Here is an 18,237-nt window from a genome sequence, read left to right as displayed (position 1 = left end):
ACCTGCCCAATCTATTGGGCAACGCCACAACCACTGAACCACTCAGCCAGAACAACTCCTTTTTTTTTTCTTTCAATTCCAAACTGTAATTCTCCTCTGAAAACCCAAGCTCCTGAATAGCAAACATATTTTTATTTGATGAATGAACTCTGACCAGCAGCTGTTTGGAGGTCAGTGGTAAAGAAGACTGTTGGGCGTGGGTGATGCCCACGCTGGGGCCCGTGGAAACTGGTGTCCTGATCACTACACGGCTGCTCAGAGGTTCAGGATGTGGAGGAGGTCACACCTGCCATGCTTTGTCCCCTCGACCCCTGTCTTGTCACACTGTTCCTAGCCCTGGGGAATGGAAACAGTTTACCAGTAGGTAGTCTCCCACGCCCTTTCCTAAACTTTAACCCTTTACCCCCCAGAGCAGAACAGTGAGCATGTCAGGAATTATCTCCTCTGCTCATGGTGAGGAAGCCATGCTCTGACACTAAGCTACTTGCTTAAAGTCAATCAGCAAAACTAGGAATCGACACCTGGCCCTGCACTAATTGCAGGAGAGAGACAATCATGGGGGAACCAATGATGGTTTGCATGCTTTCAAAAAAACACATTACTACAGGAAATAGAAGCCCTGGAGAACTAGCCTGTGGGAGTGAAGAGAATCCTGCCTCTCTGTTCAGTGTGTGCCCTGAGGAGGGGGGAACCGGTTTAGGAGCGAATGGGAGCTGACTTTAGGCTTGCAGTCTTGGCAAGCCCTGCGCCCTGGTGCAAAGCGCCATCTGCTGGAGGGAAGGGCACCTGATTCATACAACAGGGGTCTGTGGAGTCAAGTTAGTCAAAACTGAATTCAAATTTCATCCATTCTAGGGCATGGGGCATCATATCAGAATACATGGTACCTCCGTGTATATGGTGACCTCCTCTCCTCTCCTTCTAGCTCTGTGACCTTGGGCATGTTACTTGAGCTACCCGAGTCTCAGTTCCCCAACTATATAGTTGTAGCATAAACATATTTGCTTTGTAGGCAGTTTCAGGGATTAAGTCCCTGTAAAACTCTACAATACAAAATTTTAAACATAATAACATTTTTATATTTAATTCCATAATTAAGACTAGAAAAAATTCACTGTAAATATCTGTACTTCCCCCTTGGTTCCCTTATCAAAATGAGAATGGAAACGTATATCAATAGAGTGGTATTATTGAAATCTTAGATTGGCTTTTAGTTTTACACTAATGATGTTTATATTTTATAAAATATTATTTGACTTTTTATTTCTATTAATGTTTAATCCTCGCGTGAGGATATTTTTCTATTTGTCATTAGATAGAGTGGGAGGGATGGAGAGAGAGGGAGGGAGAGAGAGAAACATTGATGTAAGAGACACATCAACTGGTTGCCTCCCAAACAACCTGACCAGGGCCGGGGATGAACCACAACCGAGGACAAGCCCTTGACCAGAATCCATCCCACCACTCATTGGTCCACAGGCCCACGCTCTGACCACTGAGCAAACCGGCCAGGGCTTATTTCACTTTTTTAAAATCTACAAATATAAAAGAAGGTTGGTGGAAAAAATTAGACTTTACAAAAGGATTTATTCAATCCAGTTCTGACTGTATGTCTAATTTAGAATAAGAGCCATATATTAGTAATATGTAGGTGAGAAGCAAGAGAAGTATGAATCATTATAGATAAAATTATATTCATTTTTATTTTATTTTAAAACCACAAGATGATAATCAGTAAGGTATGTTCTAAAGACTGTGATTTTAATTATATGCTTGAGCTAATGTTATAACTAAAAGATTTTGGGTTTTGTCAAGTACAATTTTAAAGGAATAAGCGGAAGCTACAAAATTCTACCTGTATGAGGATTCATCATGAAGAATTTTCCATCAGACAAAAGGAAATACGACAGCTGTCCGTTCTTCCCCGAGTCTCTGTCCATCGCTGTAATCCTGCCTATTACCCCTTGGGGCAGGGGGCTCTCCTCCACTTTCAGAAACAACACATCATGCAAGAAGGCAGGAGAATTGTCGTTCTCGTCCAGGACATGAACAATTACGGAAGTGCTCACATTTTGTGACCATCCGTCCTCCGGGAGCCGGGCAAACACTCTCAAGTTGTATGTTTGGGTGGATTCATAGTCGAGCTGTCGCCGCAGAGAAATCCAGCCTGTGTACGGGTGCACGGCAAACGCCGCAGCGCCGGCGCTGGGTTCCAGCCAGTACAGGAGCCGCGACCTGCGCTGGGCGCCAAGCGCGTGGGCCTGGATCTGCAGTATCGGGGTTGTGGGTGAGAGAGCCTCGCTAACTTCTACTTCATAGACCAGATTTCCAAAAATCAAGGGCGGGCTCGAGTCTGGTTTTTCGATAACGATCGTCAGCACAAACAGGGATGCTCGAGGCGGAACGCCGAGGTCCTGGGCCCTGAGGGTCAGCGTGTGCTTCGGGGCCACACTGCCCCCCAGACTGGCATTGAGGTACACCAGCCCCAGCCCGGGGTCCACGGCAAAGAGGCCTGGATTCTGGCTGGCGATAGAGTACCGGACGAACCCATTGCAACCACTGTCCTTGTCTTCCGCACGCACCCGGTACAAGGCTGCGCCGGGCAGTGTGGTCGGGGATATTCTGACCTCGTCTGAGGCTCTGGGAAACACTGGATGGTTGTCGTTGACATCGACCACGGTTATGTTGACCTCGGTGCTGCTGCAGGCAGGGGAGCTGCCGAGCTGCGCCTGGACCGTGAGCACAACCACGGGCTGCGTCTCGTGATCCAGGGGCTTCTGGGTTCGAATGGTGCCCAGCCACGGGTGAATAGAGAACTTTCTGTGCAGATCGCCAGAGGAGATTCTGTAGAAAATTGGCTCTGAGGAATCTGAATCAGAAAAGGAAAAGAATGGATAAAAATAAAGCAATCACTGTACGTCCAAAGAATGTACCTCCTAGAAACACCAAAATCTGAAAATATTAACGTATACAACATCCGCAGAGGATACTATGCAATGTCTGTGTCTTCCTTAGCTCTCCAGAGCTGGTTGAAAGTGAGCACATGGATTAAGATGCTTTAGTGGACACAGGTAGTGAGCAATGGTCAAAAAGCAAAGCACAGGTTTCACTACGTCTTCATTCCTCTTGCGTTAGGTAGAAGGGAAGCATATTCAGAACATTATTTGGGCACCTACTTAATATGCTTGAGGAAGCCAACTTAAGTTTATGTTGATGTTTCTCTATGATACCTACCTATGAACGGCAAATACCCTCCACAAAAGTTAAGGGAAGGGACAGAGAAGGGGAAAGGAGGGAACTGGGAGCAGGGCAGGATCCGGCTTTTGAACAAAGAATTCCCTCCTAGGAGTTTCTCCTGCACAGAAACGTCTACAGGTCATACAAGGACGTTGCTTGAGTACTACTTGGCCTAACAAGATACTCTAAATCATTCAAATTGGTAGCAAGAGAGAAATGTTTAATAAAACGTGCTTTATATCTAAGTTGAAATACATTCAAACATTTTAAAACGACTCAAAATTATATACAGTTACCTGCAAAGTTACACAATATAAAGTAGAAAAAAGCATACAGTAGAAAAAAAAGATAGTTGTAAGATAACCAAGATACTAGGATAAATTTTTTGTGAAAATTTTATAAGTGTGTGTGTGTTTTGGGGAGTGGGACATAGAAGATGGATACTTTCTACACTGAGTTTTTTGTTGTTGTTTTAAACTTTCTTTTAAAAATATCTATTACTTTTGTGATTAGAAAAAAATTATAGGATAGAAATAGCATTGAAGAACCCACATACTGTGTGGTGTCCACCCTTCTTGCAGGGAGAGAAGGAAAGATTCACTAGAAGACGGTACAGACAGCCTAAGGTACAGGACATGTTCCGATGATCATTTCAATGCAGGATAAGGAGTACTTACTCAAGGACTCCTTTGCTTTCACTGTCCCCACGGGACTGTCTTCAGGCACATCTTCATAAACCGAGAAAGTGTACTTAGGCCTTTCAAATTCAGCGGGTGCCAGAGTTGTCTGAAGAATGTGTATAGTGACATGGGCGTCAATGACAGATGTGAGCCCGCCACCATCTCGAGCACAGGCCGTCAGCAGAAGTGTAGTAGATTCTAAATGACTAAGTGTCGATGTTAAGTAAATAATTCCTGGGGAAGGGAAAGAAAGAATTAAAACTCACCTAACATGCAATAAATACTGGTGAGCTATAGAACATCTGATCCGTTGATTCTACTGTGATGGTTAATTTTATGTCAACTTGAGGGCCAAGATATTTGGTCGTACACTATTCTGTGTGTCTGTGTGAGGGTGTTTCTAGATAGAGATAGATATAAATATAGATATAATGATATAGATATAGATACAGAGCTCCTGTTGATTTTATTGCTCTGGAGAACCCTAATACATCCACATTGCAAACAAAGACTTGAGTATGTATATTTGCAAAATGACGGTCCAAAATCTGTCAAGTAAACAATATTTTCCTAGAGTTTAAACAGTGGACATCCTGTAAGTATATCGATTCAGCAGAAAAACGTAATTTCTGCTGCCTTTGTTAGGCCTGACTACCATAGCACACACCCAGACGTAATGTCAACAAAGTCGATTAGTAAGAAATGACAGTTAGAGATGAGCCTGCGATAACACATCTCAACGTTACATATCAACATGGAAGCACTACATCAATGTTAACTCCTATAAAGAGTGCTTACCTCAGCCCTGGCCAGTTTGGCTCAGCAGTTAGAGCATCGGCCTGCAGACCAGAGAGTCCCAGGTTTGGTTCCCGCTAAGGGCATGTACCTTGGTTGCAGTTTGTCCCCGGCCCAGGTTGGGGTTGTGTGGGTGGCAACCGGTCTATGTGTCTCTCTGGCATTGAATTGATCTCTCTCTCTCTCTCTCTCTCTCTTCCCCCCCTCTCTCCCTCCTGTTCTATCAGAAGATAAATGCAAAAATGTCCTCTGGTGAGGATAAAAAAATTAAGAGTGTTTACCTTAGAACCTCGTATATATAGTAGGCATTCAAAGAATGAATGAATTTGCTGGGGGAATGGTCAGGAGTCCTACTTCTGAAGGGAAGTGCTTTGTTAAGAACAAAAAAGTTTTCCAGCCCTGGCTGGGTGTCTCAGTTGGTTGGAGCATCATCCCACACACAGAAAAGTTGGAAAAGTTGCAGGTTCAACTCCCAGTCAGGGCATGTGTGGGAGGCAAGCAATCAATGTATCTCTCTCACATTGATGTTTCTCTCTCTCTCCCTCCCTTCTCCTCTCTAAAATCATTTTTTAAAAAAAAGCTTTCCAAACCTTTTAAAACAGTGCCTGACTATGCAAAGGTAAATTCTTCCAATCTCAGTTTTTCAGTAGGTTTTGAAAAGGAAGTGCTCATTATCTTATTCCTCCATGTCTCATTTCACGGCAGTCTTAGAAGTAAAGCCTTCACGCTAGGGTGTCTACATTAATCTATTTCAAACACAACCCCCACCAACCTCCACACACACTTATTTGTATATATGTATACATGCATATATATCTACACATATGTGTGTGTGCTGTCCAAATATATATACAATTGCTGATCTACCCCAGATTTTTCTGTAATGATGGGTTAGTCAGTTCTGCATAAACAAGAAACCTGTTCATCAATTGTTAAGCCAAGAATTTACTGTAACGTGGTATGGACTGGGATGACACTTGGGCAAGAGAAGCACAGATACTTTCCAGAGGAACCCCCTTCATCCAGGGTTCAAAGAATTCTCCCAGATAAGGATCCAAGCATGCAGTAAAAAAATCACAGAACACCTGGGGAAATATGTGAACGCGGATGAGACTGCATAGCAACAGCAGATTTTGACTGGGACAGACTTCAGGAAATATAAATGAATGAAAGACTCCAGTTAAAAGACACAATTTATTGGAATAGATTTCAAAATAAATCCAAACACATGTTTATGAGAAACACACCTGAATGAAAAGGACACGCTGGGCAATGTCTTCCCTAACCTCATGCTCCTTAACTCCTGCAATCGACGTGACACGTGATGTCCTCCTGCTCTTGGACTCGTTTCCTTGGTTATATGTTAGTTCTCTTTTGCATTTCCCCCAAATTCCTGGGATTTCTACCTTCTCCTCAAACATGCTCCTCCTTAAACGTCCAAGCATTTCTCTCTTCTAAGCATTTCTCGCTGTTCCAGTCACTGGAGGGTCTCAAAGGGTATTTCCTCACCGCCTGCATCAAATCACCATGGATACTTGCAAATCAAAATTCTCAGGCTCTTACACACATATTCTGCTTTCTAGATGTGGGGAAGGATTCAGGAATTGCATTTTTTTACAGGCTTCGCCAGCAATTTCTGTTTACTCAAAAGTTTAAAAAAACACTGCCATATAATCTCTCCTTCAAAATATGTTCTTCAATATTTACTCCCCATGTCTTCCCACCTGAATTATAGTTCTACGCCTCTTTCTAGGTGGCATTTCTTCTGGGGCATTTATCAGTTTGACATCAGTTGGACTATCAATTATCTTAGTTAAAATTAAGTATGTGTGACTCATCTTTCCTTAACAAATCAGCCACCATTCTTATATTCTTTTCCTCCTAAAATATCCTCAATTAGTTCCTTCCTCTTTGTTTTTATTACTGTCTCCTTAGTACCAACCTCATAATTTTACCCCTACATTACAATAACAATATATTATTATATCTTTTCTGTTAATTTATATTTCCTGTTCAAATTTCCTCGCCCTATCATCCGCCTCGCACACTGTTGCCAGGGCAATTTTCCTTAAATGTCACGTTCACCATAATGGGTCAGTGCTCAAACTCTATGTCAATTCTTATTTTCTATAATAATAAAGTTTAAACTTCTCTGCCATGCTTTGAAATTCTTTCGTAAGCCACCTCACTTAAGGTAGCTTCTCCTCCTGTGGCCCATCTCTCCACATCAGACATAATAATCTCTGTTGTCATCAATATGGGTAACATGTATGATATAACAACCCCCAGCTCATGGGATGCAACTGTAGAGTGACTTTATTTTTTCCTCTCTCATTTAAATTTACCTTGTAGGGCAAATGGTGATTCCTCTGCCCCTAAGTCAAAATTTAGGAAGCTCCTACAACTTCTATAATCACTGACAAAATTCTTTCTGTTACTTTAAGTCACAAAACAGTCCCAATTTAACAATTTGAGTATGATGGTCCATATAATAATCGGAATGCTAAACTCAGAGTTCAGGTGGGGTATGTGCTGTGGGGGCATGTGCTCCTCCCTTCTCTGCTTGCTTCAGACCTCGGACCTGCAGCTGCCTTGACAGAGGTGAGCACACCTGTCTTCAGACCGCCCACTCACTGGTTCCTTGTCTCCTGGACAGCTGGCCGCACTCAGAGCTGCTCCCTCTGGCCCTTTCCTGCAAGATCAGAAACAAGCCCACGCCAGCTGTCTCTGCCACAGACGACCCACGCCCGGGAGAAACCCTAAGTACGCTTTGCCCTTACAAACTCCTGGGGGCAGGCTGTCTCCACCCCAGAAAACGTCTCCTTTGTTCCATCAGTCATTCTCCCTTTAGATTTCTCAGGTGAGAGACAGACTTGAGTCCATTAGCTCCAAACTGCAGAGAACACACACGAAGTTCTCTGAGAAGTCAGTAAGGTACTATATGGGTACCGCACCCTGGGGAACCCACAAACCCACAGCAGCCCTCTCCAAATGTCAACCCTGGTATCTCCAATTTCTCAACTTTGTATACCTTTGACAAGGTGGGTAAAGTTCAGAATAACAGCAAAACTGGCTTTCTTGTACCTCCTTTGGCAATCCTTCACGAAGTGAGGCCCGGAGGGTGACTCGGGCCATTGGGAAGGTGAAAATGTGGGTATGGGAAGAGGAGAGGGGAGGGAACAATCAAATGATCTCAGCAGAAGGAAAACATGTAATGTACCCGCAGAAGAAGCATGGCATATGCAAGGAGGAGGAGGAGGAGCAGGAGCAGAAGGAAGAGGAGGAGGAGCAGGAGGAAGGGGAGAAGAAGTGGTCGGTATAAGGAAGGATCACAGAGATTAAAGGGAAGGTTGTTGCACATGAGGACACACAGGAAAGCAGGCAGACCATGAGGGCCTGCTTTAAGTATAACAAGGATTTGGTCTTCAGCCAAAGAGCCATAGGAAGTCATGAAAGATTTAGGCAAGGGGGCCAAATGACCAAATCTGTCTTTCTATATTTGAACAAGGTCCATTTGATGCCTACATATATAAATTTTACTAGGCTTCCTCTGAGCCAGTGACTACTTTAGTTGCCCTTCAAAGTGGACTCTGTCCAGTAAAGCAATGCCTACTAGAGACCAGGAAGAAACTAGTGAGCTTCTGTGAACACACATCACTTAGAAGAGGGGAGTGTTCAGGTTAAGGACAGTATGGTTTGTCCTTCCATAGGCTGCGTGTTTCAAAACATTCACTTCTTTTTTTTGACATGTGAATATAAAGAGTAGTTAGTAAACTTATTTACTTGAATCCAACATTCTTAAATAAACTGAACTGTCTATTAAAATTGAGGAGCCAGAAAATGTAGTTCTATAATATATATTACATATAAATTGCATAATATATATAATAATGAAATAGTAAATAAAATAAATAGCCCTCTTCCTATATCTTTTGTCAGCTTAAAATTTATGACACTGTATTTTAGTACTTTAGAGTACAGTGATTAATTGGCTCTCATTTCTTTATTACTCTTGTAAATTATCATTAACCACCCATTCAGGGGGCCAACTTTAACTGTAAAACAGACACAAAATCATTTACAGAGCACTGATTATTTTGTGCTTTAATTACTGGGTGCGTGGGTTTATATATACCAATTTTAATGTATAAATTGTTTGTCTATTATCTTTATCTTGTCACTTTTTATTTAAAAGAGGATACTGCTGGAATAAAATTTATTTTAATTAATAGATTAATAAAAGAACTTAAAGACAAAGGCCCTCTCTTAAATTTAATATATATAAAATCATGTTCTACTAATTAAGCAATACTTTCTTTTTTAAAAAATAATTTATTTATTTATTTATTTATTTATTTTTTTTTTGAGAGAGAAACATCAACATGAGAGAGAAGCATTGATCAGCTGCCTCCAGCACACCCCCTACTGGGATCCAACCCACAACCCGGGCATGTGCCCTGACTAGAAACCGAACCAGGACCTCTCAGTCCATCGGACGACCCTCAATCCACTGAGCCACACCAGCCAGGAAAGCAATTCTTATGTTCATAATCAGACCTCCTGAAAAAATGGGATATTCTTAACTAAGGTGGTAATTCCTATTTAGAATATACTGTAGGTCATTACTACCATTGTGAGTTATGGGATAGCTAAAAACAAAACAAGCACAAAATCTTGACCTTCACCAAACACGGAGTTGGTAAGTATGGTTTTCTCAGAAACAGAGGTAGGCCAAAAACTATGAGATATCAGTATTACTTTCTTATTGGTTATTGATAATTATGATATCTCTCCTATATTTAATTTGTGAGAATATAGAAACTTATTTACCAAAGAGATGACAGTATGCTATTTATTTTGCACACAAATCTGGGTAACTACGTTGTAGTGGCTAACAGGAATAGAATGGATTCAAAATTCTATCTGATATTGACAACTAAAACAATTATCCAGAATTTATAACAAACTCATAAAACTCAACACCAATAAACAACAACAATCTACAAACAACCCAATTAAAAATTAGGCAAAAGACCTGAATAGACACTTCTTCAAAGAGGACACACGGATGGCCAATAGACATATGAAAAGATGCTCAACATCACTAATCATCAGAGAAATGCAAATTGAAACCACAGTGAGATGTCACCTCACACCTGTCAGAATGGCTGTCATCAATAAGTCAACAAACAATGTGTTGTCGAGGACATGGAGAGGAGGGAACTCCCATGCACTGTTGGTGGGGATGCAGACTGGTGCAGCCACTGTGGAAAGCAGCATGGAGTTTCCTCAAAAAATTAAAAATGGAACTGCCTTTTGACCCAGTGGTTCTACTTTTGGGAATATATCTGAAGAAACCCAAAACACTAATTTGAAAGATTATATGCACTGCTATGTTCATAGCAGCATTATTTACAATAGCCAAAATTTGGAAGCAGCCCAAGTGCCCATCAGTAGATGAGTGAATGGAAAAGCTGTGGTACATTTACACAATGGAATACTACTTGGCTATAAAAAAGAAAGAAAAATTACCTTTTGCAACAGCATGGATGAACTTGTAGATTATTGTGTTAAGTGAAATAAGCCAGTCAGAGAAAGACAAATACCATATGATTTCACTTATATGTGGAATATAAGGAACAAAATAAACTAACAAACAAAATAGAAACAGACTCATAGATACAGAGAACAGATTGGCAGCTGTCAGAGGGGATGGGGTTTGGGGGGCTGAGTGAAAATGGTATGGGATTAAGCAAAAAACAAACAAAATTCATAGGCATAGACAACAGTATGGTGATTACTAGGGGGGAAAGGGTGTGGGGAGGTATAAGAGGATAGAGAGGGGATAAATGGTGTTGAAAGAATTGACTTGGGATGGTGAACACACAATACATTATACAGATAATGTAATTATACAATTGTATACCTGAAACCTATGTAATTTTATTAATCAATGTCACCCCAATTAAAGCAATAAAAATAAAATTTTTTAATAAAAATTTAAAAAAGAATAATTTACTTATTTTGGAAGATTCTACTCAATTGTATTTATTCAATGGAAAAGAGTAAAAAAAAATCAAGAGGTAATTTGGTATTTCAAAAAGCTTATATAGGAAGTCACAATGAGAGATCGTTTTTTAATGCCATTTAATTGAAATCAATGAAATCTAAATTTATCTTAGCTTTGTGTGTGTGTGTGTGTGTGTGTGTATGTGTGTTTAAGTCATTATAATAGAAAGATCCTTGAAATGGAAGTTCAAGAAGTAAATTCAAGTGTCAGGTTTCTTACTATGTCATTGAGCAAGTCACTAAGAGTCATAGGGTCTTCATTTTTCTAATTTGCGATGAGCATAAAAACATTTGCCTTGCTTATCCTATAAGTTTATGTAAGGGTCAAATAGGCAATATTATGGAAAAGATGTTTAAAAGTATTATTATCTGAGACAGAGCAATACAGGGACAGATCACAGGTCTAGGACAAGGTTCAAGTTCAGGTCTGCCATATACCAACCATGCACCTTAAGGCAAGACACCAAATCCCTTTTTGCCTCAGTTTCTTCCTCCACTAAATGAGGGAGCTTAATTGTAAGGTCCCTTTCATGTCCAAGAGTCTGCGATCTTATATTGGAAAAATGAATGAGAAAACTCTCCAACATGCTTTTGTTTCCTATAAAAGTGACATACACGGATTAGGTGGTTGTGATTAATTTTAGTCTCTGTCTTGCAAAGAAAAGAAAGAATTTTTTTGGCGTGAGCAGGCTCACATCCCTGAAGAAGTGAGATGTGGTATTAATTTATTAAGTATATATATCTGAATGTTCTGTACGTAGAAAGTGGCGATCATGAAGAATTATGAGAATCATTACATAGTATGAAATCTGAGCATAAAACTAACATTAGAAAAGAGTCTGCCCTTGAAATAAAGAAAAACAGAGTCTGTGCCACATTACTGAGAGTCCACATTAAAATCCACACACCCATACAACATGGAGGCCCATTTGTTCTTCAGTAGTACTAAACTTGGATTTTGCATATGTCCAACTAACACAGATCAGATGATAGGCCAGTGGTATAAGCTGTAAGATGTATGAGAGCAGGAACTCTTGACTGTTTTATTCATGGATGCATGACCAACACCTATAACAGTACATGGTACAGAAATAAATAGGCATTGAATAACAATGTATCAAAAGGATGAAGTTGCTTCCATTTTCTGCCTGGAATAGACAAGTTACATTCTTTTTAGAACTTGTGTTGACTTTTTCTTTATATCAACTGGCTGCTCTAAGAGGTAAACCACAAGAATTTAACCAAAGGTTAATTCCTAGCAAGAAAAGTAGTTGAACAACAATAAATGACCAACACAAATGCTTGCAATCTCTGTCACCTTAAAATAATCTGAATTAGAAGTGATGTTTGTTTCAGTGTAAAATTACCACATAAATAGCACAAATAGAAAGGCTAAAGAGCTGCTTTTTTTAAATGCTAGCTACTAAAGGGATACTTCAAACAATGTAGAAAAAAATCTATATATAGTTCATTAAATGGGATTAAAACTCCATGAAAAAAGGGCTATTAATAAATATGTCTCTGTATTTCCTCCTTTTAAAACTCAAAACACTGTGGTCTGCCTCGTGCCCACATCAAAGGAGCCCAACTAACTGAGAATAAGAGAAATGAAGGCTCAATTCAATATCTCTCTCCTGGTGCCTAAACACATTTTACAAAAATATTCTTTGAATTAACAACACACTTAGAAAACCAGAAACAGACCAGGAAGATAAATCCACAAGAGAAAACAACCATGACATCGCCACCCCCCACCCCTCCACCAGTTTTCTCCAAAACATTGTTTTTACCAGATGAACACAGTGAGTCAAGAGCTCTATTTTTAATGCATGAGTCTTGGTTGTGGCACAAGTAGGGCAATGGAAAAATCTCTTGTTTTTAGGAAAATTTGAGCCTCTAACACACACTGTGTAAACTTATAGAATAGCATGCCTGATATAGGAAGCATCGAAATGAAAGGGCAATGGGCCAGAGAGCAAATTCACGAATGTCTATGAATGTCTCGAAGACAGAATTTTAGAATAATTTGGAGGAAGTGACAATGTAGAACTTTGCTCATCAATTCTCAATATTCTCCTCATTCCACATAACTATAAAACTATACAACTATATAATCAATTATATAAAAACTACAATCTATATATTTATATAATGATATATAAATATATATATTATATTTATTTATTTAGCATATAAATATAGAAACGTGCCAGCCAGCACAGACAAACTAGAGAGAAAATAAAAGAGTTGGGTTGGTTTTGAAGAGATGTGAAGGAGGTCACAGAATCACCTACTCAACCTGTGATGGGCAGAGAGGATCTTAAATGAGGTTTTGCTCTGTATTATCAGTGATACTCCCTTGTATTTCTTACAAGAATATAAGAAGGATTTAAATCACTTTTCAATTATTTTTAAATGTTACTTGTTCTTTTATTCCATAAATATCTGTGTGTGTGTGTGTGTGTGTATGAACAATTACTTGAGACTGGGTTCACACTGCCAGCTTCTGTAGAGACAGGCCTCACAGGGGAAGCAAGAAGGACCAGCTTTCTGTAGGCTACAACAAAAGCACAGATCCAGAAGAGGAAACTCATATTCCAAAACTACTCCTTGTTCTATTCTCTGAGAACATCAACAGTTAGATCATGTCCTGGCCTGGAAGCATATTATGTGCAATACAGAATATGTATGTGGAGTGGTTGTCAACCAATAGATGAACTTGAATGCAACTGTTCAAAGTGGAATAGTTCCCCCATAGCTAGTCATGATGCTGTTCAATTCTCTTCTGAAGGTTCAAGCAAAGCATTACTAGCCCCCATGAATTTCTCATGAGTTGTGATTAAGTGCAACTAAACTCTAAGTACTGTTAGACTGAGAAATGTCTTCAACCTAAATTCCCTGTCATGAAAATAATATAGGTACTGGCCAGCAATAACCCAAAGCCACTTCCATTACAAAATTGGTCTCTGTTTTGTTTTTTAAATACCGTGCTCCTTCCCTAGATAATGCCTCACATAAAGTGTTCTCCGTGATGAACAAAGACATTTGTCTTATATGCAGTGCCAGGAATGGGAGCCTGTGGCTGACTGAAACCGGCACAGCAACAGAGACCTCTTCTAAAAACAGGACACTGTACGGCTCCTTCTGTGAGATCTTCCAGGGGAAACGAGATGATGAGTGTGTTGATGTCTTCTAAAAACAATCTGCTAAATTCTTTTTGATCCTGTGCCATGATTACTGGCTGACCTATATAATTTTGGCAATGTTATTGTCCTAAAGGGTCTGGCGTTTTGACAAGCAGTTAAGGTCCTCAGTTTAGAAGAATTTTGAAAAAGCCAAGATAAGCAGACCAATTTCCTAAAAAAGTATGTTCTTCTGATCTTTTAAATGTCAAAGGGGCCACCTCGGTGGGTTATTTTGAGCGAAGACAGTTCAGCCTTAGTAAGACTGCCATTGTAAACAGCTGATCCCCAGCAGTCACACACTCCAGATAGGGCACACTTTCCACGCCAGAAGCAGTGACTCTACCTACCGGGGCTGGGTGAGAAGGCAAAATAGCTTGGTAGATCAGATGTCTCGTGTAAATTACCATTTGTTGCTAATGAATATGGTTGCTGCAAAGGGTGGTAAAGATCCAAAGACAATGTACCAGAGCATGCCTAACATGGCATCTGTCGTCATCATCATCATCATCATCATCACAATAAACACTCATTCTGCCCATGCTCAGATCAGGTGCTTTAAGGAGAAATGTAATCGCAGAATTATCTGTACTCCCATGTTCACTGAAGCCTGGGCACAACCTACTAACCTGTCAATGGACGAATAAAGAAAATATGGTATATATACACAATGGAATATTATTTAGCCTTTAAAAAGAAGTAAATACTGTTATATGTGACAACATGGATGAACCTGGAGGACGTTATGTGATGTGAAATAAGCAAGTAACAGAAGGGCAAATGAGGTATTATCCCACTTATATGAGGTATTTAAAATAGGTTCCTAGAATCAAAGAGCAGAATGGTAGCTGCCAAGAGACCACAGGGAGGGAGAAATGGGAAGTCTCTGAACGGTGGAAACAAAGTCTCAGTTAAGCAGATTGAATGAGTTCTAGAGATCTGCTGTGCAGCACTGGACCTGCAGCCAACAACGAAGCATCGTGCACCTAAACATGTTAAGAGGGCAGATCTCAAGTTTTGTGTTCTCACTACAAAACAAAATAAAATATTTTTTCAAATTTTAAAAGAAGAAATGTAAAAGGAAAAAATCTTTTTTTTTTTTTTTTTGCAGGCTCACTTTTAGACCAGACTATCTCTAATATGGCAAAAGTATTATAATGTAACATACTTGAAATTTTATATTTTCTAGTAATAACTATTTCAAACGTTATTTTGTTCATAGGAATCCAATAAAGAGGGAAGGGTAACAACTTAAATACTGATTATTTCTAAAAAACAAAACAAAACAAAACTGTTTGTCACTGGACTTCTTTGGCAGAAACGCAAATATCGTAAACACAACGATCATATTAGAGAACTAAAAAAAGCTTTAGGTATTTTTTAAAAACAAGGAAACTAAGCAGAGAGATTAGGGGAATGGCAGGGCTGGTATTAGAAAGGGATGTTGGTGTAACGTTTTTTGCACTAATATGATTAGTGCATTGAAATGATGCAAGTCACCCCTGGATGGCACAGAGAAAGAAATGCATTGACCAGTTGTTTCTCCTAATGTATTGCCTTTCATCCTCATGAAAACTTTGCAACATAGGGATTCTTAGCACTACTTTCTTTTTAAGGTAAGGAGACTGAGGCCGAAGAAAATTGTAAGGCGGGTAGGAGGCAAGCTGGGACGCAGATTCAGGTCTAACCTAACTGCAATACACCGTGCTGCCTTCTGGAAGGTGACACGAGTTTTGCAACACCCCTGCTAATAAAGAAAATCACTCTTGTTCATTTTCTGGTTGTTAAACAGAAGATGTTGATTTTAGAGGTGAACTGTTCCAAGGTCACGTACCTGTGGTAGAGTCGATGGTAAAGAGGGAGGACAGGTCACTAGGGATGAGCTCATAAGCCACGGTTCCATATATCCCAGAATCCCTGTCAGTGGCGAGGACATTGACGATCTCAGCTCCGGGCTGGGTCTGGCCGCTAATGCTCACCACATAGGTGGACGGGTTAAACACGGGTTCATTATCATTCACGTCCTCCAGTTCTACGCGAACAAACGCTTGGGCGCCTAGCCCACCCTGTTGATGAATGAGAAGCGGTTAGAAGTGGATCTCTCCTGAACACTGGGATACTGAATAGCGGACAAAGATACAAGAACATACTTTTGAAACAAATATATCTATAAAACTTGAAGATGAGCTCATGTGTAATAACATGGTATCTATACTTCAGCACTTATTTTAAAATATAAATGCCATTACATTTAAAGGAACTTTGAGGCAATCATTGCAGAGTAGAGGTCAGAGATATTCAAAGAAAGTTTTCCTGATGTCCAAAGAGGAAAAACAAAAAACATAAAAACACAACTTTATCTCCAAGGTAATTTTTAACTGCTAAGGAGAAAGGTAAGGAAGTATTGGTGGAGGGGACAATTTTAGAAAAGGTCATCAGTAAAAACCTCACTGAGAAGGTGTCATTGGAATTAAAGACTGACCTATATGAGGGAGCTAGACTTTAGTTATCCGGAGGAAAAACATAACAGAAAAAGGAAAGAGCAAGTGCAAAGGCCCTGAGGCAGGAGTATAGTGTTCATCCAGGCTTGTTTAGGGAACACAAAGGCAGGGACAGACTATAGAGGACTCTGTGAATCTTTGACAGGACCATGGCTCTGACCCACAGAAGGGTTTTGAACAGAGAAGTTGATTGATTTGACTTAGATTTTCACTGGTCTGGCTGCAGTATTCAGAACAGACAAAAGCCCAGCAAGGGTGGAAGGAAGGAAACCAGTTAGGAAGCTGTTTAGAATCTTCAAGTGTGAAATGAATGGTAGCAGCGAAGGTAGTAATCCTAACTACTTGGGGCCAGATTTGTTTCAGAATTCTGAATTTTTCAAATTTAATCAAAGTAATATACTGCATATAATTGTGAGAAATGGATCTGATGCTGTTTATTTGTGTTGCCTCCATCTCAAAACAAGGAGGAGGGAGAGAATGCAATAGAAAAAAATAATCCTCTGTAGTTTTCTAAAGTAGAACATATGTTCCTACTTTAAAGCACCGGTTTCCATTTGTATCTGGTACATTTTGATACTTTCATCTTTGACAAAAATCCTTGGTAAGTCACAGCCTGGGTTTTCTCACTCACTTATCCTCCCCCTTCTCTTGCTCTCTCTCCCTTTAAATTTTTTTTTTTTTTTTTCTTTTCCGACTGGCAGGGAGGCCCTGAGGAGAAAACAGGACAGTGGAGAAGAGTCTGCAGGAGAGGAAGGGTCTTGTGCCGGTCTGGAGGAAGCTCCCTGAGGGCGAGGGGGCCCGGAAACAGCATTGCTGGGGGGGGGGGGTGTATGAAGGACAAATCTGGAAGCAGTTCTCAGGGTCTGAGGTCCCACAGATCTCCAACTCTGGGGACTAAAATTAAATAAGAAATATGTCCTTAGACACATGTGATTTTCCTTGTTCTAAGCTGAATACAGTGCCAGGGCCATGCCAGTGACGAATGAATAAAATCAACGGAAGTTCCTTCTAGCCTGTATGTTAAAATGCAGATTGGCTCTCTGTCCTCAGCAAACCTGAACGACCAGGAGGTCCCCAGGTGGAGTGAAACAGGAGGGGACGGCGGACCAGTTGGGAGCAGCTAGAAAGTACTGCACACATCAGAGAGAGACCCTGCTGTTCCTCCGAACTGTCTTCCTTCCCTCCGGTGCTTTCCCATTACCGCTCCTCTCCCTTCCTTTCCTATTTCTGCTCAAGTTCAAGAAGTCACCTGGGTCTGAGGAGGGGCTGAGACAGCAGGTAATAGAAGTAACGAGAAAGTGGAGAAGATTCGAAGGAATGAACATCACTCCCCCCTAAGATCTTTGAGAACAAAGATGTTAATTTCTAGGTTGTCCATGAAGATTTAAAATCAGGTAATGCTACCAGAAACAGGCAAAATGTTAGATGGACAAAGTGAAAAGTGTGTTGTCACAGAACAATGAGTCTTTTTGCAGGAAAAGCATTACTGTCTTCTCTTTTTATGAATTCAATTTTTATCTGCTGAATTTATCGAATGGGAGTACTTTTGTCTTATAGTAACCATTTGTAAATGTGTTAAGTGTACTTCATATGTATTTTCCCCTTTGATTGTTATAATCTCCCTTTTTCAGACTTTTATTGTTTCCCCCATTTTATTTATTTATTATCATTTTTTTATCCTCTCCCGAGGACATTTTTGCATTTATCTTCAGATAGAGCATGAGGGAAAGTAGGAGGCAGAGAGAGAAAGAGAGAGACACACATCAACTGGCT

The 18,237-nt window shown here is 40.2% G+C and overlaps 1 protein-coding gene across 1 annotated transcript in view; it reads right to left on the bottom strand.

Annotated features, from left to right (window-relative positions):
- The window catches only part of DCHS2 (dachsous cadherin-related 2), a 211,633-nt gene that overhangs the window by 79,294 nt on the left and 114,102 nt on the right, over positions 1 to 18,237 (bottom strand). The window contains exons 3-5 of the mRNA XM_036241935.1: positions 15,798 to 16,029; positions 3,915 to 4,151; positions 1,856 to 2,869 (exon numbers count right to left, since the gene is read on the bottom strand). Of these exons, the coding sequence (XP_036097828.1) occupies positions 1,856 to 2,869; positions 3,915 to 4,151; positions 15,798 to 16,029 (1,483 nt within the window). The remainder of the gene's footprint in view (positions 1 to 1,855; positions 2,870 to 3,914; positions 4,152 to 15,797; positions 16,030 to 18,237) is intronic.

This window comes from Molossus molossus, unplaced genomic scaffold, assembly GCF_014108415.1.
Source record: "Molossus molossus isolate mMolMol1 unplaced genomic scaffold, mMolMol1.p scaffold_m16_p_4, whole genome shotgun sequence".
Taxonomy (NCBI): Eukaryota; Metazoa; Chordata; class Mammalia; order Chiroptera; family Molossidae; genus Molossus; species Molossus molossus.
The sequence above is the reverse complement of the archived record's forward strand: the minus strand, read 5'-3'. Positions and strand labels throughout refer to the sequence as shown.